At 39.0% G+C, this 15355-nt stretch overlaps 2 protein-coding genes across 3 annotated transcripts in view; both read left to right on the top strand.

The window, feature by feature from the left end:
• The window catches only part of si:dkey-5i3.5 (uncharacterized protein LOC565091 homolog), a 103224-nt gene extending 101291 nt beyond the window's left edge, over positions 1-1933 (top strand). For both annotated transcript variants that reach the window (XM_051930388.1, XM_051930384.1), the window contains exon 5: positions 807-1933. The gene's annotated coding sequence lies outside the window, so the exon portion shown is untranslated. The remainder of the gene's footprint in view (positions 1-806) is intronic.
• Positions 1934-6997: 5064 nt separating this feature from the next.
• The window catches only part of rbm28 (RNA binding motif protein 28), an 83781-nt gene continuing 75423 nt past the window's right edge, over positions 6998-15355 (top strand). Inside the window, exons 1-5 of the mRNA XM_028814853.2 lie at positions 6998-7529; positions 7759-7902; positions 11971-12065; positions 12152-12227; positions 12346-12438. Coding sequence (XP_028670686.1) covers positions 7406-7529; positions 7759-7902; positions 11971-12065; positions 12152-12227; positions 12346-12438 — 532 coding nt within the window. The 5' untranslated portion in view covers positions 6998-7405. The remainder of the gene's footprint in view (positions 7530-7758; positions 7903-11970; positions 12066-12151; positions 12228-12345; positions 12439-15355) is intronic.

The raw sequence follows: 15355 nt of genomic DNA on the forward strand, positions 1-15355 counted from the left end.
TTAAAAAATGCTTTAGTTGCCTCACATTTTTATGCAATCATTTTGTTCACCCCACTGAATTAAAGCTGAAAGTCTGCACTTCAACTGCATCTGAGTTGTTTCATTTAAAATTCATTGTGGTAATGTACAGAACCAAAATTAGAAAAAAGTTGTCTGTGTCCAAATATTTATGGACCTAACTGTATAAAAAGTATTCAACCTGTTGGATATTTTCACATTTCATAATTAAATGAAGTAGATTTAAGTTGTCTTTTTTGATATTGACCAACAGAAAAAGATTGTTTAATGTCAAAGTGAAAACAAATCTGCAAAGTGATTTAACTTAGTTACAAAAACACCAAAACAACTGACCGCATAAGTATTCAACCCCTTCAAGTCCATATGTAGTAGATGCACCTTAACAGCCTTGAGTCTTCGTGTACAAACTGCTTAAGATCTGTAAGGTTGCATGGAGATCGTGACAGTTTAAATTTTTGGATTTTTACTGCAGAAGATAATTTTCCTCAATTGCTTTGGAGCATCTGCAGCACAAACAGGAAGCACTGAAACATAATTATGATAAAAAGTGCAAACTTTGTGAATTCAAAAAGGGCAATCGTGTTCTGGTTTTAATCCCGACTGATCCACATAAGTTTCTGGTGAAGTTGAAGGGTCCAGCTGTGGTTGAGGAATGAGTAAACCCTGTGAATTAGATACAGAAAAAACTTGCCGAATGTGCCTCAAAAGGCTCAGTAGAACAGGTCTGACTTTGGAGAATTCTGTCCTGTGATGGCTCAAGTCCAAAATGTGATGATGCCTTCTTCCAGAGATATATGGTTTTATACTGCCCTGACCAGAAGTCACGGAGCTTCTCAGGATCATTTGCAATCACTGGGTGTCTTCTCAGCACTGTAGAGAGAAAAAGAGACTGTACCATTAGTGACAGTACCTCCACTCATTCAGCAGTGGTATTGCATACCTCAGGTGAGTCTGGGAGGCAATTCTCCAACACCCGTGCATTACACCTATCATACACAACAATGCAGAAGCACATTTGACAGCAATTGCAATTGTAAATTGTCCTTTGCAAATTTTTATGAGAAACACTGTGTTGACAGGAGATGCACTGTGATGTGGATGTAACGTTATTGGCTTCTGTCCAGCCATGTTCCTATAATGGAATCAGTAAGGTACTTAATTCTGTCAGGAGGTTTTCACTAAGAGTCATCTCTTAATCAAATGTTACCTCTATTAAAGTCAAGGTTTAATGAACTTCTTGTTTACTAGCATCTGTACTATCTTATTGTGGGGTACTTGACATCAGTCCTGGTGGGCTGTAGTGCCTGCAGATATTCAGTACAGCCAGTCACACAATTAAATCCAATTGCTGCTTTGAGTTGACCTTGTTCTGTGTTTGAACTTCATAGTGTGGATGGAAATCAAATTTAGCAGTACTTGTGTTATTATTATCTTTTCAAATGGGGAATAAAGAGAGATTTGTTATTAATCCTGGTTGTTTTAATAATGACCTTTTTATTATTTTTAATACCAGAGTAATTGGCACTGAAGAAACAGGGCTGTAGTTGTTATTTAATGCAGATCTTTTTTGAGACAAATTATTTTGATTGTACTGTATAAGCAAAAGTAATATACTATTTGGAAGATATATATATATATAGTATATACATTCTGTCTATTCAGAATTATTTCATGTAGTTGTACTAGACGTTTCCTTGTCTTTAGGCTAGAGAAGTTCAAGTTGATTACCATGTCCGTAAAGTACTACAAGATTCCTACTTGCATGTTTCTCACAGACTACTCCCCAGCAGTATAATACCAACAACAGACAATGAATATGATATACTGTATATTCTGTAGAAGGTTAATAGCCACTGATGTGCACTATGTTCCTTCACTACTGCCTTTTGTAAACATCTGCCATTTTTATGATATCATGTTTAAACCAGAGGTCTCCGAAACCAGTCCTGGAGTGCTACTGTGGCTGCAAATTTTCATTCTAACCCTTTTCTTAATTAGTGACTAGTTTTTGCTGTCAATTGACTTCTTTTTCCTTTATTTTGGTTGTCTTGTTTTTTATGATTCAGTCCACTGAATTACTTCATTTTTTCCTTAAACGGCATCCAAACAGAAATGAGATGTTACTGAGCAGATAATCAGTCAAGTCCAGCCTCAAACTCCAACCTGTTTCTTACGCAGAAGCTGATTCTTACTGTGAATTAAACCCGTTATTTAATTCCAGGACTTGTTGGTGTTCTTGTTCTGCCACATCAGACATTTCCAAAACTGTGATTTTCTTTTTTCCAAGAACATTGTCAAAATGTTTTGTGGACCTGAGCAGATCAACATTACTGAAACCTTCACCTTCTTTCTTTTAAGATATTAATAATAATATTTCTTTGTATTTATATAGCTCTTTTCTCACTACTCAAAGTGCTCAGCAATTGCAGGTTAAGGGCCTTGCTCAAGGGCCCAACAGAGCAGAGTCCCTATTCGCATTTATGGGATTCGAACCAGCAACCTTCCGATTGCCAGTGCAGAACCCTAGCCTCAGAGCCACCACTCATGATGGATACAGGTTAGGTGGTCATGTGTTGGCTCGTTTTGTATCTCATTATTGTTTGGCTGCTAATTAAGGAAAAAAGAAACAATTAAGGGGTCTGAGTCCACAGAGGAAACCCACAAGCACACGAGATGAACATGTAAATTCCATGCAGGGAGGACCCAGGATGCAATCCCTGGTCTCCTTACTGCGAGGCAGCAGTTCTACCACTGTATCAAAATGCAGCCCTCCAAACTGGTAGCTTTTCAGATACAGACTGAAAGTACATTATGATTTAAAAATGTACTTTATTCTCTAAATAGGTTGCACTACATATTGCATTACATTTATTGCTAGTGGTATAGTTGATAAATCCAACATGGCCAAGAAAACATGCCACTGACAAACTTTTTATTAAATAAGCATAGCACAATAAATAATAATACTAGAAGAAAAAATGCAAAAACTATGAATACATTTACTTTCTATATGTATAAATTCTATATATTTCTATGTAAAAATGTATCACTAATAATGATAAGAGTAAAAATAAGAATTTCAGACATCAGTTAATAAGATTCAATAAACCCCAACATCCACAAACATATTAGTCAGATTATCTGTAAAAAGGCAGGTGCAAAGTCCAGTAAACAAAGCCCCAAGATTGTAGAAGACCTTCTGTTGTATCCAAAAATGAGGTGTGAGATCTGCTTACACTAATTTCCAAGGATAAGTGCAGGAGAATAAATGATCACTCTGCAGTCGCTGATTATTTTTGTATAGCGATCTTCACTGAATACAGGGTCAATGTCAATTTATTTAAATAGCACATTTAAAACAACATAGGAATGCTGTGGCCAAAGTGCTTTACAATAAAAGAAGAAAAAAAACATACAATTAACATAAATAGAAATAAAATAAATGAACATAAATAAAATAAATAATAAATAGAAGTAAGATTATAGAATCACAATGAGGAAACCATCAGTATTACTGAAGGTCACAGAAAGCAAGTGAATAGAAATGAGTCTTTAATCTTGTTTTGAACAGTTCAATTATAGACGACTCCTTTATGTAATGAGGTAAAGAGTTCCACAGGCGAGGAGCAACAGCTGCAAAAGCCCTGTAACCCCTTAGTTTTACACTTGGTACGAGGAACAACAGACAACTGACCAGAAGATCTAAGCAATCTAGACAGCTGGTGTAAAGCACACAATTCAGATAAATGGGCAGGAGCAAGCCCATGTAAAGATTTAAAGTCTAGCAACAAGATTTCAAAATCAATTCGAAAACTGACAGGCAGCCAGTGTAAAGAAGCTAATATTGGAGAAACAGAATCAGACTTTCTTGCCCCAACCAGAAAGCGAGCAGCAGCATTCTGGACCAATTGTAACCTGCGTATCAGGGATTTGCTAATCCCAGAATACAGCGAGTTGCAGTAATCAAGGTGACAAAAGATAAAAGCATGAGTAGCTTTCTCAAGAGCACTGAAACAAGACCATGGGTAAATACAATTACAAAGTACAAAAATGCTAATTATATAATGAATACACACAAACACATATTCATTTAAAGACAAAACAGTTTCAAACTGATTAACATAAATGATACATAACAATATCATTCTTTTAATATTATCGTTGAACTATGGCCAGTTGACAATGAAGAAGAGGAAAACAAAAATTCCAATCAGAAGGATCTATGGAGAAGATAATCATCTTGTGAGATCCATGGTCAGTTATAACAGACAATCACCATCCTGGACCTCAGCCAGCTGACCACCCACCCCCTTCTGGGCATTTTACAGTAGAGTTTGTGCTGGGCTGTCTTAATTTGATGACAGAATCTGTTAATCGGATGATTCCAAAGTTACCAGAATCTCAGGTGTCTTTCCAAGGGCAGGAAAACAGCTTGGCAGTAGAGCAGTGGTATCAAGTGCCACAGAATGACACCAAGAAGAAAACAATAAAAGAAGGTTAGTAACAGTTCATAATTATTGTGTTACTTACATTTGTATACAAATGACTAACATATACAGATGCAGTATGTACTTCTAATCAGCAGCTGTACTCAGGGTATACTAAACTGAAGTAGTCAGTTTTCAGCCAGGATTTAAAAGCTGAGACTAAAGGGGTGCCTCTTATATTAGCAGGTAGATCATTCCACAGTTTTAGGACTCTGTAAGTAAAAGTATGCAACATTTTCAGTCCCATTTAACTTCATTCCTGGTAGTATTGGACAAAAGGAACCAACCATAAATGTGTTTCCAGTCCATCAGAGGGGTGACTTACACACAATCATACTCACACAACAACATTTATTCATATACTGCATTTTCATACATGCATGTGTTATACATTTAATACGCGATAAGTCAACAGGGTTAAAGAGCAATTAAAAAGTGTTTTTGAAGACTATTGAAATGAAAATGAAATGTCCCAGTTAATAAATAAAGAGGAAAGAGAGGAAAACAAGACCAGCTGGTGAGGATGCTGAAGAAAATAAAAATTTAATATGGAGTCCTCAATAGTCTTCTGAGGTCCACAGCGGCTTCAGGTTTTTCGTTCCAACCATTTTCATAATTAGAAGTCGGGCCTAATAGATAATGAAACATAATATTTAATTATATAGCTTGTTAGTGTTTTCATTCTACCAAGGCAAAAATTATGTCTCTTTTTCTGAGAACTTTATCCTTATATTTTGAAGTACTTTCATTCTGTCTCATTTACAGTATATCAAAACATTTTATTAACATGGGCAGCACTGCGCAGTGGTAGCGTTTTTTGCCTCACATTAAGGAGACCTGGGTTCGCTTCCTGGGTCCTCCCTGTGTCTGCGTGGGTTTCCTCCAGGTGCTCCGGTTTCCTCCCACAGTCCAAAGACATGCAGGTTAGGTGCATTGGCGATCCTAAATTGTCCCTAGTGTGTGCGTGTATGCCCTGCGGTGGGCTGGCACCCTGCCGGGGATTTGTTCCTGCCTTGCGCCCTGTGTTGACTGGGATTGGCTCCAGCAGACCCCCGTGACCCTGTGTTAGGATATAGCGGGTTGGAAAATGATTTCATTAACACAGACACTTCCTGATGCTACAGAGGTTTAAATAGAAGCTGGAGAGCTGGTGTTTCCTTTGTCATTTGCACTTTTTTATTAAGTGATGAAAACAGGCAAAAATTACAGCTTAAATGCAGCAGTTTTAAACTAAAAAAGACAATCAAGTGTTCTGAATTGTAACAAACGCATTAACTAAAACCAATCCCAAACAAACATATTGCTTTATTGGTAAATAAACGGCTTCTAATTAAGAAACAGGTTAAAGCAAAAGCATGTTGCCATTACAGACCTCCAGGACTGTAATTAGGTACCCCAGAGCAAGGCATTCCAAGGCCAAAGGACTGCCCATCCCCATTTGAATATTTTACCAAATAAAAAGAATGTCAGCAATTACTGACTACAGCCATAGGAGAATAATCTTGTGTAGACTTCTTCATTCGATTTCAGCATTACACAGACAGTGCACCAGGTCACTGACACTGGTTTGAACCTATAACATTCCATCCTTGAGGCACCATAATACCCATTATAGTTACAGTGTATTATGATGATGAAACCAAGGCAGCAAAACATGATGCTTCACATTCTCTCTTGTGTGGTTATAAAGTTTTGAAGAGATGTCTGAAGCAGCACATGCTATTCAAGCTACTTGTGATCCTCTAGTGAGACTGCTATAGTGCACAGTGATGAAGATGGTCACCATGACTGGCCCATGCTAAGTTATGCTTGTTTCTGTGACTATTTAATTTGCATTTTAATTTATTTGTATGTATTGATTGATATTTAATATTCATACAAATAATGCTACAAAAGGAATGACACAGCATACAGTACACACTGGCAATCTTTCCATCTGTTTGGGGTCTGTTCTATAGTTTAACATTAGAGTAAGAACAGACCACCACCAATGAAAACATTTGATTTCACTGCCAATGCTATGTATAGAGGTGACTGCTAATATAGCATATCTAGTTAGTATTTTTTTACCTCCTCACACATGCTCATACACCATCCCTGCCCGAGAAGGGAAATTTGAGTTAATCGGCTATAGAATACGAAACACGCAAGCCTCTTGGAATTATATGAGGTAATGTTCAGTGTTTAGTTTTAGGTTTCGGAATGATAACGTGCTGTTTCTGAGCCCTATGCATGTTATAATTACAGTAAATTACTACACATCTCTCCAGAGTCATAGCATTATTATGAAGTCTACAGCTACAACTTTTGACCACATTCAAAATATGTGCAATAGTCAAAGAGTACACCTTAAGAAAAATCGAAGTGCAGGAAAGGATAACGCCATTGATGTAAGTAAGCAAAGCATTAATTACTGAAAAATGAAGTAATCTTAAATGTCGGTATTCTAAATTACAGTTAGTCCATCGTTAACCCCCAGTAATCCCCAGTGGGAACGAAAGTAGGAACTCTTCCGTCTCTCGTCTGTTTAATCTACCGGGATGAAAAAAATCATCGTACAGGACATTACTGCCTAAATGTGCCTTGAACTTCCGGTTTGATTCCAACATGGCAACGTCCGTGTTTCAACACGCGTTTCGAGTGATACGTTGTTTATAAACATTTTACCTGATCAGCTGTATTTTTTTTCACTTGACAGAACTAATAAAATACATTAAGTTAAGGCACCAGAGAACAAAAGTTATACTGCTGCCTTTTAAATACTGGAATCGTTCGTATATTATTCGATTTAAAAGAGCAAATTTTATACATTTAACCACAGTAACGGAGAGATATTTCATACAAAATTAATGAGCTTTTCGTTTACCCATTTTACCGAACTTAACGTATCGTAGGTTACAATGGCAAAGGCCAGCACGACATTGTTTGTTCGAAATTTGCCAGATTCTGCAACTAGCGCCCGCCTTGAAGAGGTGTTCAGCGACATTGGACCAGTTAGAGAATGCTTCGTCGTGAAGGAGAAAGGTATATTTAAACTATTTCATGCAGATATTAAAAGTCCACTGAAAATGATTTATGTGTTCCGCTGGTGCGATTCGTGTATGTTTGTTGGCATAAGTAGTAGTAATAAAAGAAAATGGTTTGGGTGTATACGTTTTCGATGCATGTAAAGTTAAGGTTATTAAAGATATTTTAACTAAAGCTGTTAATGTCCTGATTGAGAATTACATACTTCAGTTTGTATTGTGTCTAGGTAGCGGTAAATGCAAAGGCTATGGGTTTGTCACCTTTTCATTGCCGGAGGACTCGGAGCAAGCTTTGAAAACTGTCAAAGAGTATGATGGTTTGAAAATAAACGTGTCGGTTGCAAAAAAGAAATTGGATCAGAAAAAGCAAGGTATGAGCGTCTGTTTTATTATTTGTTACACTGTGTTATGCAGTTTTTTTAATAGTGCACAGACTTTTGCAAATAAACTATTCAGTGTATAGTTAGAGCATTTTTTTGATATGTAGTAGGAGTATTATGATTTCTCCAGCTTACTTAGTGCAGGTATTTTATGCCTGTCTTATAGGTTGGCATTTGATCATTACTTGCGCTCTATTGCTTCATTGCTACACATTGTTTTAAAAAGCTTTACGTTTTGCTATTTTTATTTACAGATAGCCGTCATACCTTCGGTCGATGAATCAGTCCATTGTCCGGCCCACTGAAATCACCAAGTGACAAAACTCGTTGACACGATCGGTAGTCCGCATGACATTAATCAGACCCTATGAGTTTTTCTGTGATTTTTGCGGCCAAAAATGTCGCGGTTTTTCCCAAAATTTACGACGCAACGTAAAGAGTTCTAGGTACGTTTCTTTGCAGAACGTTTGCACAAAGTACACGACTTTTTTAAACTCATATTAGTGAAGAGACATATATAACCAATTTCGTTGTGTATTTCCTTTTATATAGCAAACAACATTATTTCAGCGCCCATTTTTATTTCTTTTCTGAACTCAGGAACCCTTGGCTTAGTCACTTGCAGTTGAGAAAAATACGGTGTTTTATTCCAGTTCGTTTTTGTTCAGTAAGCTCTCAATTTAAAGTAATTATCCATAGTCCTAACCAGTTCACTTAGTATAACTGATGAGCGAACCCAGCAGGATTAGCTGGGCACATGGCTAATTTGTATGCATAATTAGCAATGCAGTGCACAGGGACCAGAGTTATATAACTGGTATAACCGGTGACAGTTCCGGTAATATTTTCATTATGGTCAGCTGATGTACACCTCAAATGAAAATACTGCAAGTTTGTTTTATGTGTTTATTTAAATGCAGCAGTGATTTTTAAGCCTTTGTGGCTTCATTAAGTTCACTGACTGCCTACATCGCAGCAATCAAATAGCTGGGTTTTGGGGTTCGATTGACCACGGGTGGAGTTTCCCCTTGGTGAAATGAGTAGATAGATAGATACTTTATTAATCCCAAGGGGAAACTCCCATACTCCAGCAGCAGCATACTGATACAAAAAAAAAAACAATATTAAATTAAAGAGTAATAAAAATGTAGGTAAAAACAGACAATAACTTTGAATAATGTTAACGTTTACCCCCCCGGGTGGAATTGAAGAGTCGCATAGTTTTGGGGAGGAACGATCTCCTCAGTCTGTCAGTGGAGCAGGACAGTGACAGCAGTCTGTCGCTGAAGCTGCTCCTCTGTCTGGAGATGACACTGTTTAGTGGATGCAGTGGAGTCTCCATAATTGATAGGAGCCTGCTGAGCGCCCGTTACTCTGCCACAGATGTCAAACTATCCAGCTCCATGCCTACAATAGAGCCTGCTTTCCTCACCAGTTTGTCCAGGCATGAAACGTCCTTCTTCTTAATGCTGCCTCCCCAGCACACCACTGCGTAGAAGAGGGCGCTCGCCACAACCATCTGATAGAACATCTGCAGCATCTTATTGCAGATGTTGAAGGACGCCAGTCTTCTAAGGAAGTATAGCCGGCTCTGTCTTCTTCACAGAGAATTAGTATTGACAGTCTAATTTATCATCCAGCTGCACTCCCAGGTATTTATAGGTCTGTACCCTCTGCACACAGTCACCTCTGATGATCATGGGGTCCAGAAGGGGCCTGGTCCTCCTAAAATCCACCACCAGCTCCTTGGCTTTGCTGGTGTTCAGGTGTAGGTGGGTTGAGTCGCACCATTTAACAAAGACCTTGATGAGGTTCCTATACTCCTCCTCCTGCCCACTCCTGATGCAGCCCACGATAGCAGTGTCGTCAGTGAACTTTTGCACGTGGCAGGACTCCAAGTTGTATTGGAAGTCCGATGTATATAGGCTGAACAGGACCGGAGAAAGTACGGTCCCCTGCGGCGCTCCTGTGTTGCTGACCACAGTGTCAGACCTGCAGTTCCCGAGATGCACATACTGAGGTCTGTTTGTAAGATAGTCCACGATCCATGCCTCTAGGTAAGAATCTACTCCCATCTCTGTCAGCTTGTCCCTAAGGAGCAGGTTTGGATGGTGTTGAAGGAGCTAGAGAAGTCTAGAAACATAATTCTTACAGCACCACTGCCTCTGTCCAAGTGGGAGAGTGATCGGTGTAGCATATAGATGATGGCATCCTCTGTTCCCACCTTCTCCTGGTATGTGAACTGCAGAGGTTCAAGGGCGTGGCGTACCTGTGGCCTCAGGTGATGAAGCAGCAGCCGCTCCATGGTCTTCAACACATGTGACGTCAGAGCGAAAGGCCGGAAGTCGTTCAGCTCACTAGGACATGATACCTTTGGGACTGGGGTGATACAAGATGTTTTCCAAAGCCTCAGGACTCTCCCCTGTTCCAGGCTCAGGCTGAAGATGCGCTGTAGAGGACTCCCCAGCTCCAGCGCACAGACCTTCAGCAGTCGTCGTGATACTCCATCTGGACCCGCTGTTTTGCTGGCACGAAGTCTCCTCAGCTCTCTGCTCACCTGCGCTGCTGTAATTGTGGGTGGGGATGTCTCTCCTATGCTGGTATCAGCAGAAGGATGGGTGGAGGGTGTAGTACTCCGAGGTGAGAGTGGGTTAGGGTGGTCAAACCTGTTAAAGAAGTTGTTCATTTGGTTTGCTCTCCTCACGTCTCTCTCGATGGTGGCACCCCGCTTCGAGCTGCAGCCAGTGATGACCTTCATCCCATCCCACACTTCCTTCATGCTGTTATTCTGCAACTTCTGCTCCAGTTTTCTCCTGTACTACTACTTCGCTGCCCTGAGCTGGACTCTGAGTTTCTTCTTCACACGCTTGAGCTCATGCTGATCACCGCCTTTAAAAGCCCCTTTCTTCTGGTTACAGATAGACGGGCAAAATATTGCGCAGCATTGTCAAGCGCTGTATGGCTTTTTTTTTTTTCTTGTGTCCTTGTAACCCAGTGACAGCTACATCTGCAACGATCTTACAGTAAACATGCACTGCTACAGCTCTGTAATGTCCTGCTGGCCTCGCAAAGCATAATGGGTGTTTGGAAGAAAATGTTAGCCTAAGCTGGCCACGTGCTAAATTTCCAGGAAAATATTCACCAAACAAGGTTACCTGCAAATCCAGCATATTTGCTGCAAAAAAAACTTGGCTAATTTCGATGATAAATGTGACTTCATATAAATCCAAACCTGAATTTTAAGGTCTATGTATACTTGAACAAGTCACATTTTTGAAGTTTTATGTTGTTGTGTGCTTTAGTCTGTGTAACAAATAGGGGCTGCCACTGAGCCCCAAACCACAGACATAGTAATATCCAGCACAAAATCGCGGTTCAAATAAATTATTTTTATTTGACAAAACACCTTCTCTTCCAGAATACCAATAAAGTACACCATTCACAGTTCTCTCGTTCCTCTTCTAAGATTGTTGCCCACTGCCTCACGACTCCCTGTCAGCTACACCTGTTAATTCATGGTCAAAGCTAGTATAACTCAAAAAACATTGTTACGTATCTTCATTCCTTCTAAACTTCAGAAATTAAATTTCTATATCCGTACAGTATGGGTGAATTTAATGCAATTTAGGGTCATAGGAGGTAGGAGCTTTTTCTGGCTACACTGGCCTCAAGGTAGTAACCAGTGCTAGACAGAGTGCCAGTCATTCCTTGGGCCTATTTACACACCTACGCACACATGTTAGGTTAAAATCACCAGTTAACCTAATGTGCATGCATAGATGTATATTTTATAATTACAAAAGACAAGGCAGACAAGACCAGTTACCATCTGGTTCTGTATGTTTAAATATGAGTTTTTTTAACAGAATGTTGTCTTCACAAACTGCTTGAAGTGGATAATGGTCAGTATTTTTTCTTGCCAGTGTGGAATCCAGCAGTTTGTTTCTGATATAGAATATACTGATTTCTGTATATTTTTAATTTAACAATTCTGATATATTAAAATTCTTTTTAAATTAATAATAAACAGCTACAACACACTTTCATCTTTCATTTTAGAGACGAAGAAAGTTCCAAAGGAGTCAAAATTTCAATGTGTTAAAAAGAAAAGTAAATTGAAATCAAGGTTAATTATCAGAAATCTCAGCTTTAAGGTAAGAAGGAAAGAAAAAAATATCTGGACTGACGCAATTAATTGAAAATATGATTACTTAATCTGTACATTACTTGCCTATCACAGTGTACTGAAGATTATTTAAAAGAAACATTCTCTAAATATGGGACAGTCCTTGATGTGACTCTTCCTAGGAAAGCAGGTGATTCTGAAATTCTTACATTACTGGAAAACATGTTTTATTTTTATGAAATTATTTAAATCTGTCATGCATTTCAGTATAATATAATTATTGATTTTGTATTGATGATTTGATTTAGATGGGAAAATGCGTGGGTTTGCCTTTGTACTCTTCAAAAATGTTCAAGAAGCTAGTAGAGCATTGACTGCTATGAATCTAAAGGAAATAAAAGGTAAGAATATTGATACTCATGAAAAACTCTATACATCAAATTGCATTTCAGGGTATGGCCTAGCTTTCATATTCTATCCATTATCTGTTGTTAAAAATCACAATTGTTACAGACTAAATTGATCAGGCCAGACTTTCTTAACTCGAGCATTAGCCTCCAGCCCATGTTGTGGAATTTTTGAGCACTGCCAAGTCCCAGTCTTTCTCTCTCTCTCTCTCTGGTCCATTGTCTCTAAAATGTAAGACCCAAATATAGAAAAAATGTTTCCACCTGTCAGATATTGTTGTAGAAGGCCTCTGATACAAATAATTATTATTTTTTTAAATTATGTTTTAGTAAGTTTTAAGGGAAACGTAATATTGCCACATTGGGCCTAGCTGGAAGCAGAATTTGGCCATTTGCACTCATGCTGTCAGAAAAAATATACAGAACAACCAAGGGTCCATTCAAGTGTGATGGCTTTCAAAGGACTTCAACAGTAAATATTATGAATAATAATCATACAGCAGTCATATTTCTATGAATCATAATTTATTTAAGAAATGGAATGAAAACATTATGCGCAAAATGAAATGAAAACTGTAAAAGAAACACTGTTCAGTATGCACTTGCAGTGGTACTCCAGAAAGCAGTTTCTCTCCTCAGAAAAGCAGAGTCAGAGATTGTACTTCCTGCAGAGTGTATTTGTGTTGCCTTTTGCTTAGTGTCTGCAGCACACTGTTTTTTTTCACTGGGAAATATGTAACCATGTTCCAGCGCACATCTGCCGGTGGTTTGCATGACCTCATGGGTAGGACCACATTTGGTGGACTTCCATCAACTGTGTTTGTCTGAATTAGATAAGAAAATAATTAATTATAATGTCAAACATACATTAAAACATTTTATTCAGTGAAATATTTAACATGGAAAACAGTAGAAATTGATTCTTACCAGGATCAGAGAGGGTGCTAGATGTGCCAGAAACTCTCCTGTTCAGCATCTCTTTCTTTGGAAAATTGAGAGCTTTACAGTCCCGTTTGTAGAGAAGCCAGGCATTGACCACAGCATGGATGATGGTGTGCCAGAAGATGTATGTGTACCAGCGACGTGAATTCAAGGGAAACTTGTACTTGGCTGCAAATGAGTCCAAAAAATCCACACCACACATGTACTTGTTGTAGGCACCCACAATGTAAGGCCTCTCAATTTCAGTGTAGGATTTGAAGGCTTTGTTCCAGCGTTGGACCTTTTGCACTGGTTCTGGGCCAGCAAAGGATGACACAAGTGTGACTGCCCTGTTGTCATACCATCTGACAGCACAGATGTTGTGGTTTGCCTCCACTTTGGTGTCAAAGCTTCCTCACCCCTTTTTCTTCAAGCTGTTCTCATCTTGAAGGTTACAGTTGGGTAAGCACACTTGCCTGGCTGTTACCACGTATTGAATTCCACAATCAAGGAGCTGAACCACTAATGGGACACAGGTGAAGTAGTTGTCTGCATAGACTTTGTAGTTCTGATGTTCTTGAAGTGTGGATGCAAGTGTGGATTACAACATCACCTGACTCCAAGTTCAGATTTGGCTTGTGTGCCATCAGCACTGCCTTGGTACACATCAAAGTCACAGAGAATACCAGAGACTCCAGTTTGTACCCACATTTTGAAGCCCCATGGGTGTGGTTTGCCTCTCATGTACTGTTTGATGCCACTAAACTTCCCCTTGAATGGAATCATCATCTCATCCACAGAGTTGTGCTCTTCAGGGACCACCTGCAGACATTTCGCTCTGAATGAGTCAAGCCATGGTATGAGTTTCCACTGTTTGTCTTTCTTCTCGGTCTCTGGTACTGTCAGGTTGTTGACAAAATGTAATGATATCAACAGAGACTGGAATCTGTTGCGTGACATTACAGCAGAAACAGGGGTGTACTGTGTGTCTGCCTCCCAGTACATACGGACTCCAGCCAATTGCTTCAAGCCCATCTTCAGGTAAATGACAATCATCTGTTCAATCTCCTTGGTATTTGTGTTGATAAATGATTCAGTCTTTTGAAAGCTGTATTTGTGTTTTCTGTCAGAGCCTGAATCATGTCTTCTGACACAAAACTGAAAGTATTCTAATGTGTGGAGGGAAACATCACCACTGGTGATGTCTCGACCAGAGAAAGTGGTATCAGGACTGATGAAATCCTTTTTCAGCCAGCAGTACTGATTTCGGGGCAGAGTTTGTTTTGTTGGTTGGCTTTGTTTTGTTGTCTCAATGGCCTCCTCATCATCAGTTGGACAATCAGTGAGTGTGTGGTTCTCAGCAGTTTCATCCACCTCCTCATCACTTGAATCACTGGTGTCTGATTCCATTTCAACTTAACTCTGTCTATTTAGTACAGCATCAAGGATATCATACCCAGTGTAGACAAGTTTCTTTGCTGGTCGCATTCTGTAATGGAAATAGTAGTAAGAGTTAGAGTATGATCAAGTATGAATAATTTCAGACCACTTACATCCCCACATTCCAGAACATCCACACCCATCCCTGAACAATGTACCATACATGCACTCCCCAAGAGCAATTACATTCCAGCTTTCAAGAACATTCACATGTGTCCCTGAACAATGCACCATACATGCAACCCCCCAAAATAGTTACATCCCCACTTTCCAGAACATCTGCATCATCCTCCCAAAGCTTTCCAAAACCATTGTCTGTCTTGTGCAACAAGCAGATATATGGGCAAACAAAGAAAGCCAAGAAAATCCCAATTAACTATATTTTTACTGATAACATACAGGTACAGTTTCAAATACTGGTACTAAAAGAGCTTGAAATACAGCAACCAGAAATAATTCATAGATTCAGAATTACTCAGATCTTGTCTAAACTATAAATTACGACAAATAACACACATTTACACATTTTGTGTAATGTAACAAACAAATA

This window comes from Erpetoichthys calabaricus, chromosome 1 (assembly GCF_900747795.2).
Source record: "Erpetoichthys calabaricus chromosome 1, fErpCal1.3, whole genome shotgun sequence".
Taxonomy (NCBI): domain Eukaryota; kingdom Metazoa; phylum Chordata; class Cladistia; order Polypteriformes; family Polypteridae; genus Erpetoichthys; species Erpetoichthys calabaricus.